The following is a 23,029-nucleotide window of genomic DNA, read 5'->3' as shown; positions in this document are numbered from 1 at the left end:
AATGCGTTAAAAGTCAAGGTAAATACGGCTACATCTGTATGAAGCTTGTATATTTCCCCGCTCTTGTTTAAGTTTCACTGTTGTCTCTCACAATCTAAAAACATATTGATGGGTTAAATCTTCCACTGGTATTGGCTACATTACACAGTTTGTATGGGTATGAATCCCTAAGGAGAATATTAGATATGTTACCTCTTATATAATGTGTAATAAATGTCAATGCTAATTTATCTCTAACTAATATTCATTTTCTCTTGTTATGAAGATAATAATACTTTGCTTTCATCTACTTTCTCCCAGCACAAGATCTGAATTTCCTTCCTTTGAAATCCCTATAGCCAGCATCATATTAATGTTATATATAGAGAAAAACTGATCCAGATATTTTAGTTGAAATTTTTTATTATATGGTATAAGATAATAAACTCACTGATGTTTTCTGCATTTATTAGACTATATCTGTTCTACAAAGGAATGTTAAATTCGGTTTAAATATTTGCTCCACAATGTCATATCAACCAATAAGATATCAGGGGTGGGTCTCCTCTTGCAAGCAAAGCTTTTTTTTTTTTTTTCCTCTATTGCCTTGAAGACAACCACTGCTGGGGACGACTCTTTCACTGCCTCCTTCCAGCTCATTCTCTGGCACACAAGCCTTCTGGCAAAGCCCACAGCAGAAGACATTATTCTGGAAACTTGACTGAAGTAGACAGCTCATATTTCCATATCCAAGATGGACAGCTTGGTTCTTTCCGCACGGATTTAAGGCGTAACAGGTATGTGAAGATTATACAATGTTATGATTCTATGTAGCTGCAGCATTTCAGCACTTCAGCGCATGGACAGCTCCCATCTGCATTGCCTCAGCTCAAGCCTTCTGTAGCTCAAGCCTTCCCTGTCCAACAATGCTCTGCATAATCAGCCACACACAATCCTTATGCTATTACAGAGACAAAAGACACAGGAGTTCGGGACTAGGACATGCTAATGGTAAGTCAGCATAAAGGAGAAGATAAAATAGCATGGACTTCCGTTAAATCGATATACAATTTGACGAATGCTTACGATGCCAATATATTTTATGCATTTTTACATATCCTTTAAAAAGAACAAATAAGGTTTTCTATTGATGAATGAAAGACAAAGCAATGAAAGGCAGGAAGGAGTCGTAGGCAATGAGCAGGCAAGAAAGTGATTGGGTGTGATGGTTATGAGGCTGCTGCTGGTGAGAAGATTAAATTATGTAGATGAATGTGTTAGAGAAGCAGATGCTGTTGTTATTCTTTGAAATGAATGGGTTAATGCGGATTGGTGGAAACAAAGATGATGGTACAAAAAGGCAAAGGCTTAGGTGAAGTGAAGGTTTACAGAAGAAGCTTATAGACGGGAAGGGTTTAATGTATGCTAGAGTGAGTTCCTGTAGTATTGTTATTACTGAAATAAATGTAGCAATATTATGCTCTATTAGTCAACATATACTTTTATATAGTAAATGTTGGTTTTTATATATTATTTTATTTGTCTGATAGCTGATAGCGTTTCCTGCACTTTATTTTCTCACTGAATGCTATTAACTTTCATTTTTTGTTAAAATGTTGATACATGTAGATAAATAAAATGACATTTTTATATTCTGGGCAGTGGGTCCCTGACTACTATCTATTTGGTGAATGTAATGGCTCTTTTTCTCTCTTGTGACACCAGTAAGGGCATGTATTTAGCTTGTATTTATCTTGTACTCTAATACATATACATATTTTATGTTGTATGTGACAATTATGCCTAGCAACTGCCAGTGTCAGTGTGTGTACTTATTTACATATATGTACATACCTGATAGATCAGGTGACCCACCATTATTATTGTTTGTTTGTTTGTTTGTTTGTTTGTTTGTATTGACTCTGTTTTAACAATTTTATCATATACATATTTTCAATATAAAGCACTATGTATATAGGGCCTTTTTTTTTCTCATTGTGGACCATGTCAAGTAAAGTCCAAATCTGTCTTCTCTTTAATAATCCTTCATCGTGCACACTCAGTCTTAAGACAGAAATCGACTGCATCTAGATTTTCTAGTCAATAGCCTTTATAGTGGATTGGATGACTGCTGATGTTCAATCAATTGCCTGACATGCCATAAGTAAAGGATATTTTGATGTCGATTTTTGTTTCCTTTTATTCTGCAAAGTATTCTGAATCTGATGAACAAATTACTTTATACAGTTGCACATAAAATATTAATCTGTTGGGTTTATAAAGGCACAGAAGAATGGGTCGTGTAATTGTTGCAACAATATTGGCATTTGGAACACGTTTTAAAAATATTGCACTGTACTTTGTTATAATATTTGCTGAGGCTTGACCTGAAGAGACACCTCTAGGTCACATGTAGCTTTTTTGGCACAAATGACTAGCATGTGACTACCTAGCCACTGCTGCACCCCTAGAGGAGAACGAAAAATGTAAATTCTGTCAGAATTTGGGGTATAAACTAGTAGAATGCATTGAATAAATCTCTTGAGCGTCATATTTTCTGATGTGTTTTCAACATTCTTTCTGTTGTAGACAGATTGATTCATGATCCCCCTTTACTTTAATAATTTACAAAAAGGCCAAACACTGAAATCACGCTGCAATACAGTCAGCAAATGGTTATCAGTATAGTTTCAACATACCCCTCCCCCGTGATCAGAACATCATTGGGACACCATTCATATGAATAGGATTTGTCCAAACAATACTGTAGCCGAAATTCAATATGAATCCTACAGCTTTTGCCTGACCATTTTTCTATGACATCTCATTCCATGCCTAGGCCCCACCACATGTAAGAGATTAAGGGCACGTTTACACGTGGCGGAATTGCTGTGGAATTCCGCTGCGGACAGTCCGCACTGGAAATCCGCAGCAGAGAGTCTGTCCATTGGTTTCCACACCTTTTTAGTTATCTTCGTGCAGACGTTGCGGACAACAGGCTGCGGTGCAGAATTTGGTGTCTGCAGGATACACTGGCTGTTGCGTTGCGGATTGCTTTCACGAACAGGATATTTCTTCATTCTGGCTAGACCTATGTGTTTCGAGGTCTATAGCCAGACTGAGATGGAATGTTTTAAAAGACAGCAGGAAGTACTCTTCACCTGAATCCGCAACGGCTAATCCGCAGCATTACTTCACATTTTAGGCAAAGGCGCAAAGGAATCTGCAACGCAGATTATGTGCGGCATTGATGCGGACAGTGTCTGCAGAATTCTGCCACGTCTGAACATGCCCTAAGTAAAACTGCCAGTTGTAGCAGAAAGTGTAGAGTGTAGAGTGTCAAGGCTGAAGGCTGAGGGACAAATGCTGCAGTAAACTTCCCTTTACAAAAGTGAAATTGTAGAAATGAGATTTCAAGTGAAAGGAAACTTTACCCATAAAACAATTATGTGTAGGACAAGCAGGCCTTACTGAATATAATATCAAAACAGTAACGGTATACACACACCTAAATATGAATATCATTGATATAAAATAGAAGACCAAGTGCTTGATATGTATATCCAATTTTCTAAAAATTGGGTCTATACATAGTTACTATGAAACAAAATGTATCATATATCATTACATTTCTCATATATTTTAGCATTTTATGAGATTATCACAATTTTTTGGAGAGATAGGGCAATCCCAGTGCAGTATTGTGTGCCATAAGGAACATGAGAAGGAGATGGAATAACATACATGAAAGCAGAAAACCCATCTTTAAAACTGAATATATACAAATTTACTAATATAAATATAATGTCATTATTGGAATTGACCCTTGCAGTATAGGGGTTAAGCAGTAAGAATATGCATTTAAATTTTCCATTGAAGAATAGTATTTTCTTACTCCTACAGCTGTTTTATGGCAGCCCATAGTCTGCTAATGGATCTTCGGGGTGTCCACAATGAATCCCAAATTCCCCTTTCAGCTTTGCAGATTATTATTGAATTACTCCTGCATCCATGAATAACATAATATTAGGGAATTACTATGTATATTATTCCTGAACCTGGATCCTTGCTTCTAAATTTATAAAGGTAGTAAATGGAAGTATATATTCCATACAACATATGGTATACATTTTTGTTTAACATAGGAGCCTATGGTTGACATATGCCACTGTATGGCATATGTCACAGTCATCTGTTAAACGTATTAGTCATGAAGCTTTTCATGACGTATACATTTAACGGATGCCATAATAACCTATGGGTGACAGATGCCTGTGACAGATGCCCAATAATGGCATCCATCACCGATATCCTATAATGGCCTCCGTTTAACATATATGTCATGAAAAGGTCATCAAAGCTCATGACGTATACTTTAAATGGATGCCGCAATAAGGCATCCGTCAGAGCCTACGTTTAATATATACAGCGGCTATTTTCCTGGCGTATACTTTAAACAAAGGTCAAAAACATGGTGTGATTGGGGCCTAATCCTGAGGTATCCCGCTCTTTGACATACTACTCCGATTATCTAACAAGACATAAGACAAAATGTGATTTCATCAGCAAAAAAATACATTTATTTAAAAGAAAAAATGTCCCTCTTGTCTTTTCCTGTACTTGGTTCATGAGATGTTTCAAGTAAAACAAATGTAATAGTTTTATATTAAAGAATATATATAAACTTGAGTACTGATCTTGGGGACCATAGCTTTGCGCGGGGGGTTGGGAAAGTAGTTTTCATTGCATTGTTTGTTTACATGCACTCCTCCAAATGAGTAAGATACATACACATATAAATCCCTATGGGCTTATCCTATGTCTATTGATAAGTGCATGAAAAGAAACTGCTGCTGCGGTCCCAAGATCAGCAGACAAGGACAGAATTTTAGCAATGAGTATATTAGGAATTACCTCCTCTATATGTACTCAGTTCTTTTAGACCCCCCTCTAATGAATAAAGGCTCTCCCACAGAAGCGAGAAACCCCTATGTGTTAGCTTGTGCTTTTTTCAGATACAGTAGTGGCCCTATTCACATCAAATTTGTGATGTACATTTAGTGTTTACGCCAGGAAAGATCCCAACGTACGTCCTAAACGTGTCCATAGGGCTTCATTAGCCTGACGGAGGCGAAAAGAGTGTTCTTTGAAATCAATTTAACACATGCAGATTTTGCCACAGATTCATGGAGAAATCTGCAAGGACATACCGTTAAAGAGCATTTCCTTCCTAAAATTAAAAAATAAAAGTTTCAATATTAGTCTCTTCTAATCTGCGTCTTGATTTTGGTTTACAACGAAAACCACAACAGTGCTATATCCATCATACAATGGAAACCACCGACGCCCAACTGACCCTATTGACTTATAATAGCGTCCATCAGGTTTCATTGCGGTGTCCGTAGTTTTTTCTTTGTTACAGTGGTATGTAGTGAAATAGGAGATACATCTCTGTATATTTAGGCAGATTTTCATCCAAGAGTGTGAGAAACCTAGTTGAAACTAGTGAGAGCTGCCAGATTGGTTGTTTCCGAACTTTGCCAGAAACCAAAATAATAATTCTAATTCTAGATGCCAGAAATACTATGAAACCTGTTGTCATTGCGGTAGTCATGCTTGTGGTATTTCTGACAAATAACGTAGCACAGCTTCCTAGCATTATTAATGATCAGAATCGTTACGTTGACAAATATTCTGGAATAATCAGTGCTGATGTATTTCCATATATTTCCCAAGATTACATTAGATAAATAAGATCTGTCCTCCCTATAAATCATATGACAACTCCAGCAGAAAATACCATTATCAGTTTAGTTCTCCACACTGCCCATTCATAGATATCTGCTGATAAAATACACAAGCAGCAATATATATACAAATATATTCTGCCAGCGAGAATACATTGGGGGACTCTTACTAAGTGAAATTCACCACAATTCCATTCTATTTTACCCCAAAATAAATGTCCTACACCAAATTTATTATATGTTTTAGTCACTTTTTTGCACCTGCTTCGACAGTTTTAAAAAGGGTCTAGAAAAAGGCGTTGTGGCTAAGAGGTGTAATAAAACGGGCCCCATTTATTAAAGAAGACCGACATTTTATGTACAATATTTTGTACATATGCCCAAAATATTAGTACGTATGTACAGCAGCCATGAGGAGGCCTAAGGAAGAGAACGTTGTCTAACATGCCTAGCAATATGCGACAAATGTATCATGCTGTGTGTGCCATTTTGCTAAAGTTGGTATAATTTGCACCAGTTTCACCATCTTCTATATGCATGCTTCCTACAACACTATTGATAAATCTCCCACACTATTTCTGATATTACATACATTTGTATACACTTACAAATGTAGCATTCTTTAACTTGACTCAACGCATTAAATACACAGTGGCAAGAAACTTTAACTTGATGATTTCAATGCTTTTCAATGGCTTAAAGAGTCTCTGTCACCAGATTATAAGTGCCCTATATCCTACATAATCTGATCGGTGCTGTAATGTAGATAACAACAGTGGTTTTCATTTTGAAAAACGATCATTTTTTAGCAAGTTATGAGCTAGTTTAGATTTATGCTAATTAGTTTCTTAATAGACAACTGGGCGTGTTTTTACTTTTTACCAACTGGGCGTTGTACAGAGAAGTGTATGACGCTGACCAATCAGTGACCAATCAGTGTCATACACTTCTCATTGTTCCAGCCCATTGTTACAGTGTGATTGTGCAGTGAAAGAAGCTGGGCTAAACTAAACGAAACTAAACTAAACATAACTTAAAGGAAACTGCAACAGAACAGAAGTGTTATTTATCTATTGACTGAATACATGACAACTGTATTCTGCTGATAACTCCAGGAAGAGTAGTGGCAAAGAATTAAATTTTTTAGAATTTCCATATTACTGTCTGCCTTGTAAGGCTAGATTTACATCACTTTTAGGCTCTACGTTCAGCGTATATATGGCAGTAATTCTACTCATTTCTAACGTGCCCATACTAACGTGCCTTATATTATCATTAGCCAAACATATACCAAAAGAGTGTTTTTTGGGATACTCTTGGCCAGTATACATCAGTACACTTTACACCTTTGCCTTCACTGTATTCAAAAGTGTAGTCAGCAACTGTATAAAGAAAAGTATACTGCGCGATATACATTTTTTTAATGGGAGTAAGGCCCCATGCACACGACCATAAAATCGCCCATAATTACGGTAATCGTTTCCATGGCCGACTGACATTTTTCCGTATATTTACGGGAAGGTGTCCGTGCCGTAGAAAGGTACCCAAAAAAATAGGACATGTCCCATTTTTTTATTTTACGGACCGTGCTCCCATACTTTATAATAGGTGCATGGCCCGTAAGGAGGGACGGCTGTCCGCGGCCGTCCATGTCCATAGGTATGGGTCGTAATTACGGGCACGGTTATGTGCATGGGGCCTCAATGGCAGGTTTATAACTGTATAGGCATACTATTAGACACATCTGGGACATTTGATCAGCAGAATATTTCAAATGGTTCCGTTGAAGGTAATGCCCAAATGCAATGTGAACCTAGCCTAATTCGAACGACTCATGCTTGTAAACGGAGTGATCTAAGTTATATTAGTATATTAGTACATTTCTGTATAAGAAGTTTCTTAATATACAAGCTGAATTGAATGCTTTGCTGTAAAATGAATGTCCCCAATAGTAAATATAAGCCATTCAGTCATGTATTGTGTTAATACAGTACATCTCATATTGTATAGTATAGAATCATGAGACTCCTTAACCTTCCACAGTAATGATTTAGTCAATGCTCTATCTCATCTGAGAAAAAATAAGAAAACAAGAGTTTATTGTAACAATTTGTGAATAATATCCAGACTCCTGATTTTCTGTTCCTTTACATGGAAAAAAAGCTGAAAACAATTTTGAAGCAAATTTTCATTGACCACCCGGCATTTGCTAGACTGTAGCAGATGGAAGGTACACAAAGCAAGGATCTTAAAGATGCAGGGAGCAAATGAAATGTGCCTGTGTAACAATTAGTAAACATTGATTCAATTCCATTCCTTATTGGAAATTCAGTTCAACAATTAGATGCGGTACACTGGTCGTGTCAGCATCGTAAATTATAGCATCTTTGTTTCATGGTTAACAGGTTATCAAGACAAATTAGGCGACATGTATTTTACAGTAAGGACCAGTCAGAATATAGCACATGAAGCCGACTGAACAGCGAGAGAAATGTACAGTATATGTACAAAAAATATAGGTAAAAATATCATACACCATGCACAACCCAGTCTAAAGGTGGAGCCCTACCTTTGAGCTGCTGTGAGGGGCAATCAGGCCCCTTTCAAACTCTCTTAGTGAATTCACCATAGCAACTTCCTCTGACAGAGAGTTCCATAGTCCCGCTGCTCTTACCGTAAAGAATCTGCTTCTACGTCAGTGTACAAAACCCTATTTTCTCTAGGTATAGTGGATGCCCCCTTGTTATAGTCCTGGGTATAAATGGATCATTAGACAGATCACTGTATTGACCTTTGATATATATCTGATATATGTACTGGGTAATTCAAAAAGATGGTGCAAAATGATAGCCTCAGTATTCATTACCGAGAGAACATAACAAAAAATTTATTCATGTGAAAAGACACACTAGCTATCCAAGTTTTATCTTTATACTACAAATGTTCAAAGTGATTTCTGTTGGTGACGTGGCAGTTCTCATGGTGGTAGTCCAGATACACTGAGTCCTTGACGTAGCCCCACAGAAAGAAGTTGTAGGGTGCTAGATCTGGCAATCGTGAAGGCCAGCGCAACATTGGTGAATCGTTGTTTCTGGCGCGGCCATTCAACATTCCGGTAGGGTTTCATTCAGGTATCGGCACACATCCAAATGGAAATGTGGAGGTGCATCATCCTGCTGATAGACAACGTTTGGCAGATCTTCCTCTATCTGTGGCGTAAGCCATTCCTTTAACATGTCCAGGTAGGAGCGGCCAGTGACAGTATCCTTGGCAAAAAAGAAGTGACAGTAGACTTTGTGCCTGCACATTGCACAGAAAACATTTACTTTGGGTGAGTCCCTCATGTGCTCAATAAGGGCACATGGTTTTTCTGAGCCCCAAATTTTAAACGTTGTGGTGATTGACCTTCCCACTGAGGTGAAAGGTTGCCTCATCGCTGAACACCAGCATGTCAGCAAATTTGTCCTCTTCCAATCGTCCCTGCAAGTCAATGCAAAAGTCACATCATTTCGGTTTGTCATCTGGCTTCAGCACCTGAAGATGTAATTTGTATGGCTTACAACGCAGACGTTTTCGTAAGATACGCCATACCGTGGTTTATGGCACCTGTAGTTCCATGATACTCAGCCTGGTCGACTTTCTAGGACTACGCTCGTACACGGCTCGAATCCTGTTTACTGTATCTTCCATATTCTTTGTGCGGCCCGACTTTTCCCATGACATAAACAACCAGTGGTTTAGAATTTCTTGACCCAATGCAAAATACAGTCTCAACGCGAAGCACATTTACAAAATTTATTCTGAAAGTTTTGCTGTACTGTCACTACAGACTCCATACTTTCAAATTCCAACACGTATAGTGCTTTTTCTTGCTTGGATGTCGCCATCTTATGTCACACTATGTAAGCACATTTCAAATTTGGCTCTTGAAAATGAAAACTGTGCTGTGATTGGTTGCTATGGGCACTAAGCCAGTTTTGCTTTGATTTTCAGTCACCGGCCATTTACCACTGATGTTACTTTAACTTCAGGCCTTTACTTTTGCACCATCCTTTTTGAATCACCATGTATGTATGTATGTATGTATGTATGTATGTATGTATGTATGTATGTATATATAGTAATTCGGTTCCCCTAATCTGTCTTTTTTCTAAACTAAATAACCCTAATTTTGATAATCTTTCTCGCGACTGTAGTCCACCCATTCCTTTTATTACGTTCCTGGCCCTCCTTTGAACTCGCTCAAGCTCTTTCTTGCCTGGATTTGCACACAATATTTCATGTGTGGTCCAACTAGTGATGTCTAAAGTGGTAGAACTATGTTCTCATCATGTGCATCTATGACCCTTTTGATGCACCCCATGATCTTATTTACCTTGGCATCATCCGTGTCAATTTTGTACTGACAGTGATGGGAAATCAGCAGAAAGTTTAAATTCTGGCATCTATCTATCTATCTATATCTATCTATCTATCTATCTATCTATCTATCTATCTATCTATCTATCTATCTATCTATCTATCTATCTATCTATCTATCTATCTATCTATCTATCTATCTATCTATCTAGCTATTTATCCATCTGATACATTGATTGTATGGGTATAATAAATACTTATCATTCAAGTCTCAATTAAAGATATATGTTATTTGTAATATGCTTTAAGCTTTATGGCTGCAGATTTGTCTTAAATTCATTTGTACGAATTCTATATACAACCATGCAATATTTATGGACTTCATGTATATTCTAACAGACTATTCGCATATGTCTACACATTATTTTCAATGAACATCTGCTCCATTGTAGAATACACACATCTTTCTCAGCTGCGGAGCTGATCTTGAGAAGCCTTTTGTGAAGCAGAGCATTAGTGGGATTGAGTGCTGCCTTGAACTATTTAATTTACAAGGGATTGAAGAGCAGTCCGACATAATAATGTGGTTGCATTCAATCTTCTTGACTGATAGAATGACGTGTATGAGTAACATCAGGTATTTGCTTACATTTGTGTCAAATTATTAAAACCGTGTAGCACAGAAAGGCTTATTTGGCAATATGATTGCTTCTCCAAAGATATTTCTTTTGAATACACTTTGATCTGAAGACAGGAATTTATGTTCTGTAAAATAGGCTTTATTTTCTCTGACAATATTGAAAACATTGTAGGTTGGATGCTACCTTAAAATATTGGTTACATGGTAAAAATATGGGAAGTGATGCTCCAACTCTGAATCCACGTTAAGGTATGAGTTCACCGTTGAACACCATTTTACAGTTACAGGTTTTTAAAAAAATAAAAATAAACGTTTATGGCTCATCCTTAAGATAGGTCATCAATATGTAAACTGTGGAAGTTTAACCCACAGAACCCCAAACAATCAACAGTATGAATGAGCCCCCTTAATGTTTATCCAGGCACAGCAGCTCGTCCGTACATATGGCTATTCCTGGTACTGAAGCTCAGGCCTTTTCAAGTGAAGCAAGAGGGCCATGGTGCCGTTGGTGTCCATCCTGATCGTGGGCCAGACCCCCACCTAAGAATAGGCGATTAACGTTTTTAACAAGTAGATTTCATCCACATAAATATTTGAGCCATTTTGTAGATAGATTGCTTTACAGACAGTATATTGTTCTGCTTCTGAGTTATAGCCTATATTACAGCCCATTCTAATCTCAATTCCCCAAACATTCTGGGAAATGTAGAATTAATCCATAAAAAAACCTTAGAAATAACTGTGTAGCACAATTTGGATAAAAAAAAGTCTGCCTCAAAATTCCAGGAGGAGTTTTTGGCTGTTTTTTGGTGAGTTTTCCGACACGCTTTCCGCGACAAAAAAAGTGTCAAAAAACTGTGTGAACAGGGCCTAAGAGTGCCCCAGCAGTGAGCTGACCATAAGAGGTTCCACTGCTGGCTGGACAACAGTGAAATCTTACCTCTGAAAGACAGGTTTTTTAAGAGGTTTTATTAATCAAATCTCTTTTTATTTTTTCAGTTTTTCAATTTAAATGTTGTTTAACCCCTTCCTGTCACAGCCATTTTTGGGATTTTAGTGTTCATTTTTTCCTCCCCACTTTCCAAAAGCCATAACTTTTTTATTTTTACGTTGATAAAGCCATAATTGTTTTTTTGTGGGACGAGTTGTAGTTTTTCACAGCAACACCATTTATTGCACCATATAATGTATTGGGAAACTGGAAAAAAAATTATTTGTGGAGTGGAAAAGGTAAAAAACAGCAATTCCTAAATTTTTGGTTTAGTTTTCACGGCTTTTTCCATACGGTAAAAATGGCATATTCTACTTATTCTACCGGTCAATACGATTACGGAGATACCAAATTTAAATCTTTTTTTTGTTTTGGAAGATCCTAATAGGTAGAAATGTATGTTTAGTCGCCACATTCTGAGAGCCATAACTTTTTTTTTCCGTCAATTGAGTGGTCTGAGGGCTTATTTTTTGTGGGACAAGCTGTAATTTGTATTGGTACCATTTTGGGCTACATGAGATTTGTTTGATAACTTTTTATTACATTTTTTGTGGGATATAAATTTACCAAATAACAGCGATTCTGGCGGTTTCTTTTTTTCCTTTTTACGGTGTTCACCGTGCGCATAAAATAATATTGTAATAGTTTGGACTTTTATGGCCGCAGCGATAACAATTTAGTAAATTTTTATATTTTTTTATGTTACTTCAGAGGAAAAATGGGAAATGGGGGGTTTCTTTGAACTTTTAATATTTTTTTTTTTACACTACTAAAAACTTTATTCAACTTTTTTTGCACATTTTATTAGTCCCCCTAGGGGACTTGAACCAGCAATCTAACCATCGCTGGTACAATACACTGCAATTCTAATGCATATATCTTTTTTTTATTTTTTGTTATTACATTTTGTAAAGCATTAAATGCATATATGTCATAGCATCACATATAGAATTCAGTAGAAATACAAGAAATACACATGATCTCTCCTTTCCCTCTCTTTCCACCAACTTATTTTTCTGTCAATAGAGCGGTGTCAGGGCTTATTTTTTGCGGGAGGAGTTGTAGTTTTTATCGGTACCATTTATAGTTCCATATAATGTACTGGGAAACGAAAAAAAAGTTATTTGCAGGCTGAAATTGGAAAAAACGGCTATTCCTCCATTGTTTTTTGGGTTTGGTTTTTACGGATTTCACCGTGTGGTAAAAATTACAACTTAACTTTATTCTGTGGCTCAATACAATTACGGTGATACCAAATTTATATAGGTCTTTTTTATATTTTACTACTTTTAGAAATAAAACTTTGTTAAAAAAAAATTGTTTTGTTTCACCACATTCTGAGAGGCATCACTTTTTCATTTTTCCATGGAATGATTTTCCATGATGAAACTGCGATTTTGGCATTTTAAACTTTTTTTTTTGCATTCACCGTGCATGTTGAATAACACTATATTGTAATAGTTCGACTTTTACGGACGCAGCAATACCAATCTTGTTTAGTTTTTTTACATTACTTTAGAGGGAAAATGGGAAAATGGGAGTTTTTTTTAACTTTTACGGTTGTAATTTTTTTTCACTACTAAAAGCTTTATTTCACTTTTTTTTTTAAACATACTCTATTAGTCCCCCTAGGGGACTTGAACCAGCGATCTAACCATCGCTGGTACAATACACTGCAATAGTAATTGTATTGCAGTATATTGTCATTTTTATAGGCTCCTGTTAAGCCCTGCCATTTTGCCCCTGGGCTACCATGACAACCATCAGACCCGCGATCGCGCTGTGGGGGCGGTGATGAGCTGTCGGAGCGGGCACTCCCCTCTTTCTAACGTCTTTGATGCTGCGATTGCTGTTCGTGGCCGTTAGTCCCGGGTGGCGCTGCATACAGAGTGGGCACAGCGGGTAAGCCCACTCCAAACATCACCCCCCCCACCACCACCACCACTACGTACTAATACATCATGGTGCGGGTAAGGGTTAACAAGTGCAATGGCAGAAATGCACAGCAGTATAAAGGTCTCGCAAATCTAAGTACAATTGCATAGCATGCAAGCCCAGAAAACATAGATGAGCTTAATATAAAACATGAAGGAAAATATAAAACCAGAAAGAAAGAAACAATTCGGATAGACAGTTTTCTATTTTTAACATGATGATATGGTTGTTGGATAACTTAGTTCTTGAATTATTAATGTGTTTATTTATGTTCCCTTAGTCTGAACAAACATTTTAATAATCAAAGACCATTCAGAGTAAAAATATGAAATAATAGAGAACATTTGGTGTAGGCGGTGCTGCTTTTCTACATCACAGTAGATAGATTTATATGAGAAAGAAAGAAAGAAAGAAAGAGACAGATTGATAGATGGTAAACAGAAACACAGATAGGTAGATATTTTCTTTTTTTTTAATCAAAACTTTTTAAAAAAAAATTATTATTACATTTTGTAAAGCATTACATGCATATGTCAAAGCATCACATATAACATTCAATAGAAATACATATGATCTCTCCCTTCCCCCAATTTATTCTATTAGGTAGATAGGTTTAATGTGTGTGCCGGTGTTCTGCCATACATGTTTTAAAAAAAAGTAGGTAAAAAACAAAACATAAATGCCAGCGTGCAACGCTATTGTTTAAGTATTTTGGGTATGACATGTTTATGAGCAGAATAATGTGTAAAGTGGATGATAATGTATGATTAAGTGTACTATGAACATTTGACAGTTAGTTCAGCAATGTATTACTTTTCGATGGTGTCATTAGATAATAGGCAACACTTATTTCCACTCTGGCAATGTACTTATGTTCTCTTCATTTCATTGGTTAGCAGTCTAAAATTTAAAGGGACCCTGTCTTCAGCACAGACTTCTTCTAGATTAGGAAGTTTGTCTGGCGCCCAGTCAATATTACCCTAGTTCAATTGGGTACACAATATTGTAATGTGGATCCATCCATCATGCCCTACACTAAAAAAAAGCAAGAGCCCTGTTTCCCATTCAGTGTGAATAGGGCAAAGTCCAGTCATGTTGGCCATGACTAAGAGCTACACGCTTGGAACATGTAATCCAGTTTTTATTCCTGAATTGTTGTATCTATTTTAAGCTGGCATAATAAAACTTCAGATTTTTTAACTGAGATGTTGCTGGACTTTGCCCTATTCACACTGGATGATTACTTGCTGATCCTCAAGCCGTGACCTTGCATCCTCACTCTGGATCATATGTTTTGGAGCTGAAGCACATGGCCATTATCTGATGTTACTACAAGACTGGTGAGCTGTGTCTACTCTTGTTTTTGCCCTGTTTCCCATTAATCATGTTAGCAGGGAAGTTGGCCACATGAGCCCTGTTGAAAGACCGAGGAGACCATTGATGTTTCTAAGGTATCAGACCTCTTCACTTTGAATGCTAATTTGTAAAAGTGATTGCGCCTTCTAGTTACATTTTTCACCTGTGCATCACACTTAAATTGTGGCATTACAGTGACCCACACGTGACTCCAATGTCTACCTATAAGAGAAAAAAATCAAAAGACAGCTTTGTTGGAATTCTTGCAATTGTTGTGAGATTTTTTCCACCATAGTCAAACATTAAGGTAGTGTGAATCACTTTACTGCTAAGAATTTAGCGAGCTGTAGCCTAAAATAAGTCTTCACATGTTCTCCTTAGATTATTGCATTTGTTCACCCAATGTGAAGAAGTGGAAAGGTTTAAAACCTTAGAAGCGCTAGTAGTCTTCTCAGCCTTTCAAGAGGACCCATAGGGCCAACTGGCGCAATCTCAATTCTTCTCTATAGGAGAAAAACATCACGCGACAATAATAACAATTCCAACTCAGCCACCTATGACTTTTGACCTCATAGAGAATCATAGGAGTCACATGTAAGTTGCGATACTACCTCGATTTTACCATGAATATGTTTTACCAACGAGCCCAAACCTTTATGTAGATCACATCAACGGTAAATCAAATATTGATGTTCTAAAGCAAAATATACCCTCATCAACTTAAATGAAAAATAAAAGGAATTAAATGAGAGCAGTAGCATAGCGGCATTGTAAAAGGTAGAATATATTTTACGAAAAAAATTGTTAACTGAAACATTTTATTTCTTATGTTTGTAGATATCAAGCCTTTGTTTCTGGATACACCTGCATCATTTCACCCTTCCATTTGCTCCTGATCCTGGTATTGTGGGACAGAATTTGAAATAACATATCAGTTTTGAGGATTTGATGTCCAGCCTTGGTGGATGGGATGAGCATTTGTGGAACTTATTAAGCAGAAATTAAGATTTAGATCTACAGGTTAAAAAGATGACCCACTTACAAGTTGGACTAAGTCCAGAGACGATAGAGAAAGCCCGATTGGAACTGAATGAAAATCCAGACACTTTACATCAAGATATCCAACAAGTTAGAGACATGATCATCACTAGACCAGATATTGGCTTCCTACGGACAGATGATGCCTTTATATTAAGGTTTCTAAGAGCAAGAAAGTTCAACCAGATGGAAGCTTTCCGACTTCTCGCCCAGTATTTCCAGTATCGTCAACTTAATTTGGATATGTTTAAAAATCTTAAAGCTGATGATCCAGGGGTTAAACGTGCTCTCATGGATGGATTTCCTGGTGTGCTTGACAGCCGCGATCATTACGGGAGGAAGATTCTTCTACTTTTTGCAGCCAACTGGGACCAGAGTAGGTAAATGTAGATAGCATTTTAGTCTTTTTACTGATTGTTATACTGAATGGCTTGAATTATGTCTGCATTCAGATAGAATAGTTCATTATCAGTATGTATTAATATTTCATGGATAATGTACTACAGTAATGGGATCATGACTAGTGTATTCTGGGCCGAGGATATGAACAAGGTGGAAGTACTTTTACATTTTCAAATTCATAATCACAATCTATTTCAGACATGAAAGCAAACTTATGTACTGATGATTAATAACCTTATTATAAACTATGTTGAGACAGCTATCTATTATGTTATCTTTATGTCGCCATGTATTACACGTTAACAAATGTACAGTAGGCCTTAAACCTTCTACATAAGATTCTACCGGTCACGTTGGGTTCATGGACCCACTGGGCCGTACCGCCTTGGCGGTATGGCAGCTGGCCAACAGAGTGCAGGTCACAGTTCATATAAGGTACCTATGGCAGCTCGGACAGTATCAAGGCAGGCTCAGCTGGGACTAGACTACGGGTAGACGTCAGGCGTGGAGCAGCAGGACAGGCATAGATACAGCACAGCACGACTACAGCACAGCACGGCACTAGAACAGGATAGCACAGGATACGGGATACAGGAACAGGGAACTCTGGAACTGGAAAACACTAGGAGACCATTTGCTTAGACAAACTAGGATATGACAAACAACGCTCAGGCATCGAAGCAAGGGGCTGGGTCCCTCTTATAGTCCAGGGCACTCATGGGCTAATTAAAACATTAAATTCCGGTTCGGGCACTGCCCCTTTAAGAGCGGGCATGAGCGTGCGCGTGCACCCTACGGGACCCGGCCGAGGTGAGTGGAAATGAGTGCTGGCGTCTCCTGAGGAGGAGATTGGGGCCAGCCCTCCCAGACCCATGGCTGCGGCCGTCAGGGGGAGGGTGAACCTGACGGCCCGCAGCCACGGACATGACACTACCTTTTGGAAATGAGTTTTAGTTCTGCTCCTGTAGGGCAAAGTTGAGATCAAATGCCTACTGGGAGTTTGTAAAAGTCTGACATCGACCTCCTGTGTCATTAGGAGTTGTCTGCCCATCATACTTTAAAGTACAGTACTCTCTGGCTGCCCTGTAAAAGCACAAACTCACCAAAATATAACCAAGTTACCTATAGAAACCAATCATATTGCTGCTGTTTCCCTCCCCGCCCCCCAAAAAAATTTGATCTTGAATCCTGATTGTCTGCTTTAGCAATTCCTACACCTTGCCTTTGCGCTGGTTTTGATAGCGATGGAAGGTCTTGGTTTATAATTTTGTGCCTCAAACCACAGACTCAGTTTTTTTTAGTTCACAAGCACTAAAACTGAAAAATAAACTGTAGAAAAATACCAGAGTTTATCATTCCACTCAAGTATACTTACATTTGTACTGCATTTCTAAATGTTAGCAATCCTCAAAGTTTCCAAAGGCGGATTTTGTAGGACAGTATTAATTCAGAAAAATAACCTTGCTGTGGAAGACAAATAATTATATGTCCCCACTTTTTACGTAAGTGCGTGGCTTAGTCTGGGTGGCACTTTTATGTTTGCAGCATTATAGACTCAACTGCACACAAAATTACAGTTCCCATGTGCAGTGCTAGAGAAGAAAGGCCAGGTTTCTCCCTTTGATGTGCTGCCCAGGGGAGGCTGAAATATTGACTATTGTGCCCTTACTTCTCCACTAGACACCAATGTCTTTCTTCTGTGGTAAAGGATGAGAGGGATCCTCATAATTACATTTTGGAATTATTTATCTTTTGCTTTGCTGAGTATTTAGTCATTTCTAAAACACAGAATACATCTTTTAATGCTAGAAGCAGAAACTAAAATTCCCATAATGCCCTAGAGAATCTTGAGGAATCACATGCAAGTAGATATGAAAATAGTTACCTGGGGGTACAGCCATCAACATTTTTAAACCTAAACATATGGACTTCTCTGAAGTGGGAGCTAACAAACCCAGTTATCATATGCAGGGGCGTTGCTAGACTCTGAAAACACCTGGAGACTTTGGAGCTCTGGTTAACCAGGAATGTTGGTTGGCTCGGTGGGAAAGATGCTAAAGTTAGGTCTAAATACTAGATAACGTGGTGCACAAAATATTTCCCCACAAACGTGTCCCACTTGAGCCCCCCACCTCAAATAATTTACGCTATCACACGTGAGTAAAGAATACTTCTAAATATAAATAATACCGCCATAACATGACCAATTCTTACCACCCTATCTCGGATAGGTAAATACAGTACTGATCAGACACAGTCAGAGAATAAACAACAATTAAATTCAATGACTCACATATAATGTCTACTCTGATTGTAGTCATTCACTTTTCCCCTTCTTTTCCATCTGGCCCGATCGGCATGAAAGCTTCTTATAGCTATGAAGCGCCTCCATAGAATTTGCTTCCCAGGCATATTTGGCTTCTTGATTTTACACCACATACCTAGGACAGCCACAGATTGCGTCCATGACCGTGTCCTACCAAAACAGATACAATCACTGGCCCAGTAGACAACAGAGGTACAGAGCAGAAGACTCAGGGCACATGCCACGGTGTTAGGGCCGAGTGAGACTGCAGATTGGATGCTTAAACCATTAATGTGAAGTGGAGCTTGACTTTGTAGACTGCTTTAGTGGTGTGGGGAGTTGTTTCAGGGAGCATAGTGGATTTACACATATTTAGGAAAAGTCTACTGGATAATAAAATTCATAAATTTTCCTCAATTTATCAATGTTTTTTATTTTTATGTGCATCGCTGGCCTTCTGTGTTTAAATTTTTTTTTTTTATATTTTCAACTTTATTGCACTGTTACAAAGAATGCAATTTTTGGTAAGATGTCCTGATTAAGGAACACTCTTTATATGATTCCCGATTGAAGCGGTAAAAGGCCAGATTTGTATAATTTAATAATCAACAGTGTGAAGATGGCTTTGGATGCCGTATTCCCTAGCGGAGAATACTGGTTTATATTTTATACCTTACCTAGAAATGTTGCATGAAATCTGCCCGTGGTTGATCCTGGTATTTGAACATAATTATTATGAGTCTTTGGGTGCTTATTTCTATGTAAATGTTCTTCCTCGCTAAGGACTGTAATTGCCAAGCAGCACGCCGTATGTTGTTGTTGTTGTTGGATTAAATTCGATTTTTATTTTACTAAAAGTGATGCTGTAGAGATTTAGAACTTATTTGTAATGAGTAAATGTAGTGTTCAATGATCTTACTGCGCGATGTTTACATACTTGTTAGACATTTGTGAGAGCAGCTACTGCCGGGAGGCTCCATTGCATTGTTCTTAAAAATCTCCTTTTTTTTGTAAATTTGTGTTTTCTGAAAAGCTCTTAAAATAAAAAAAAAATCTATTGATAAGTCAAATATGCTTAAGTACAAGAGAATCAGTCAGCACTGCTGGGACCAGTAGTCCTTCTGGATGTTCGGCAGTTCACTGCCCACGGAGGCGCAACAGGGGCTGTGGTATAATGCTAGGGAGGTGCTGGACTTCGTAGGTAAGACATATGTAACACAATGCAGGTAGAGAGAAAAAAGCTGCACTCACCTGGTCTGACGTAGAAAATTCTTTCATTTTTGTAAAAAGGTGTGGTGGGGGGGGGGGAGACGAAGACAGAGTCAAATATGTTACTAGCTGGATCACAATAAAGGAAATAACCCCCATATAGTGGAGTTACTAGAATTCAGCAATATCTCTTTTATCTAAGATTTTCTCTTCATTTGTGAATAACCTGATATTTATACACCAGCGTGTAAAATCTATTCTAATGGAAGCACTGACCTCATTCCAGTGTAGTTGTAGGGGTGGACATACCATATGTGCAACCTGTGCAGCTGAACGGAGCCCTGTAGGTAAGAGGCCCACTCATTTATTAAAACAAATAGTGGTTTCTACTGTCTATTTCTATTAATGTCTCAAAGTTTCTGGTGGACTGATATAGTGGACTAAAAACCCGTGGTCATCAAATTGGCAACTGGAAATTAAGGAGTACTTCAGGGTTCAGCAACCTGTGGCATCGATGCCACAGCCACCACGTGGGGCATGGTTTGCTGGCACACTTTCCTCTACTGATGTCTGGCACCGTTGTGTGCTTAGCGCCACTGAATACAGGGAGAGGGAGTGGCTCTTCATTATGCGCTTGGCGGTGCTGAGCATGTGGCAAGCACACAGAACAGCACTGCTCTCTCTCTCTCCTGGTGTCCAGCATCACCAAGTGCATAATTAAGCGCTGCACTGCAGGGATGGAGTTGAGTAGCCACTCTGTAAAAGAAAAAGTTAGCAAAAGTTGGCTGCTCTCTCTCCTATGTGCAACCCCCCCCCCCCCCCATCCCCAAGCAGGTGTTCATAGTTCATAGTTGCTATGTCTCCTGTGTGCAGCGCCACCAAGCTGGTATTCAGTAGCCGCAGTCTCTCCTATGTGCACTTCCCCCTAGCTGGTGTTCAGTAGCCACTCTCTCTCTTATGTGCACCCCTTCAAGCTGGTGTTCAGTAGCCACTCTCTCCTGTGTGCAGCGCCCCCAAGCTAATATTCAGTAGCCACAGTCTTTCCTGTGTGCAGTTCCCCCTAGCTAGTGTTCAGTAGCTTCATTTGCACCACAGATGGATCATCTTTGCAAAGAAAGTCAGGGACAAGGGTCACACTGAAATGCAAGTTTAATTAACTTATTAATTGTTTTATGTCACATTCGTTGGTAACAGTTTGTCATCTATGACTTTCATGTTTGTATGGCACACGGAGAACTTCATCATTGATTTTTTTCTTTTTCGGTACGCCATACCAAAAAGGTTGACTACCCCTGGAGTATTTATTCTGTTCTTGCACAGGTTCATTGTCATTGGTGTGTACCCCTTTGTAAGCTGCTGTGACATCACAAATGTAAAATCAAAGAAAGGCCCCCAAAAAATAGAGAAGGGAGATCGTCCTTATATAACAAGAAATAGCATAAAATACTAAGAAGGAGACTATACAAAAAGACCCACCTTGTGAGGTGATACTCTCACCTCTCAAGTTTAACCTGCCCTCATACACAAGCAGGTTAAAACACCAGTGAACAGCTACTCACCTATCATTCATGGGGGACTAATGCTTAGTATTATAATTGCCCACAGATAAGGCTTATATAAGGTGCCAGTCACACGGTTACGTGTAGTTCACCATGCTGATTGCATTAGATGGGGTTCCCACCACCTTCTAAGTGCACCGTATAAAGTACTGACACACCATTCTCCCCAACATCACAGTCTTCATCCTGCAAAAATAATTCTAAACATGAAGTACATTTTGGCCAAGCTACGCAAGCTTGCAACCCGCGTGAAGGGTACTCATTGTCTTGTGAGTCCCCACACTCTCATATTACTAGCAAATCACAGAAAATGGGATCAAATTGACTTAAATCACAGAAAAAGGCTATACTTACTGATAAACTCTTAGTTGGCTGTTCAGATTCGCTGCATGCAAACTTAAAAATCCTGTTTTTGCCAAGATGTGCAAACTGCTCTATTTCTCTATGAATTTTAAAGCTATGTTCACCTCTGAAGACAAGCTTTATTTTTCCCCCAGCAGAAACAGCTTGGTTTAATTTCAGTTAGATGCTAAATAGCTGTTTCATAATGTTCGCACTGCTTTACTAAAAAAGTAAATTTTACCATTTCAATTCAATTTTGTTCTGTGTCCTCCCATTGTTTCATACACTAAAGCACCCCCTATCTGTGCAACACCTATAGCGTTTTTTCACCCTAAAATTATTTTCCTTAAATAATTGCAGAACGGTAGAGTAGCAGGTGAGAGGGCGTATAGACTTATGTAACACTGTATGACAATGCAGATTTACATTCTATGTAGAGTCTCTAAAAAGAATACCAGCCCCAGGATACAGACACCAGCGGAGGACCATGCTAGCGTTACCGCAGGGAGCAGCAGAAGATTGGGAAGGTGAATACAGAGATTTTTTTTATTATTGGAACCCATCCACAGCGGCAAATTCTCAAGCATATGTGCACCAAAATCCATATGACTTGGTGCGGATTTGCCAGTCCTTTTTTTCTTTACAATTCTTTGCACCTGCGGATTTTGCTGTGGATCCGCGGTTAATTCACATCAAAATCCGCAACAATTGGGTTTTGTGAATTTTGACTACAGCCTACTCAATAGGGAAAATCTGTGATAAATCTGTACCCAATCTGAAACAGAAATTGACATGCTGTGGATTTAGAAAATGTGTGTAGTGTAGGGATGATATTTGCCTAAATCTCATCCGCACTGCTGGTACTGTAATCCACTATGGATTTTCCACAAATAAATATGGAAAATCTGCAGCCATTTACAAGCCCTTATTGTTCTATACATTTTCTGCAGCTATCACCGTCAGTAGTCACCTCATCACCAGAGGCAGGATTACAATAACAGGTAACCCCCCTATATATAGGTATCTCATGATCCACCATTAATTAAAAGCAATGGACACAGCTCCCCTCCTCCCCCTCCCTGCACAATGACCTCTGAACAGGTCACAGGGCATGCCTAGAATACTCTCCTGCAGAAGTCAACAGATCGTCTTTTGACTATGGTTTCC

At 38.5% G+C, this 23,029-nt stretch overlaps 1 protein-coding gene across 2 annotated transcripts in view; it reads left to right on the top strand.

The window, feature by feature from the left end:
- The first annotated feature begins 687 nt into the window (after nt 1-687).
- The window catches only part of CLVS1 (clavesin 1), a 104,826-nt gene continuing 82,484 nt past the window's right edge, over nt 688-23,029 (top strand). The window contains exons 1-2 of one of the 2 annotated variants that reach the window (XM_075828312.1): nt 688-776; nt 15,845-16,425. In XM_075828312.1, coding sequence (XP_075684427.1) covers nt 16,037-16,425 — 389 coding nt within the window. In that variant the 5' untranslated portion in view covers nt 688-776; nt 15,845-16,036. Of the gene's footprint in view, nt 777-803; nt 991-15,844; nt 16,426-23,029 lie in introns of those variants that run through there. The other variant, XM_075828313.1, reaches the window with a different exon arrangement.

Source organism: Rhinoderma darwinii, chromosome 5, assembly GCF_050947455.1.
Source record: "Rhinoderma darwinii isolate aRhiDar2 chromosome 5, aRhiDar2.hap1, whole genome shotgun sequence".
Lineage (NCBI taxonomy): Eukaryota > Metazoa > Chordata > Amphibia > Anura > Rhinodermatidae > Rhinoderma > Rhinoderma darwinii.
This window is presented reverse-complemented; position numbering and strand designations above follow the sequence as displayed.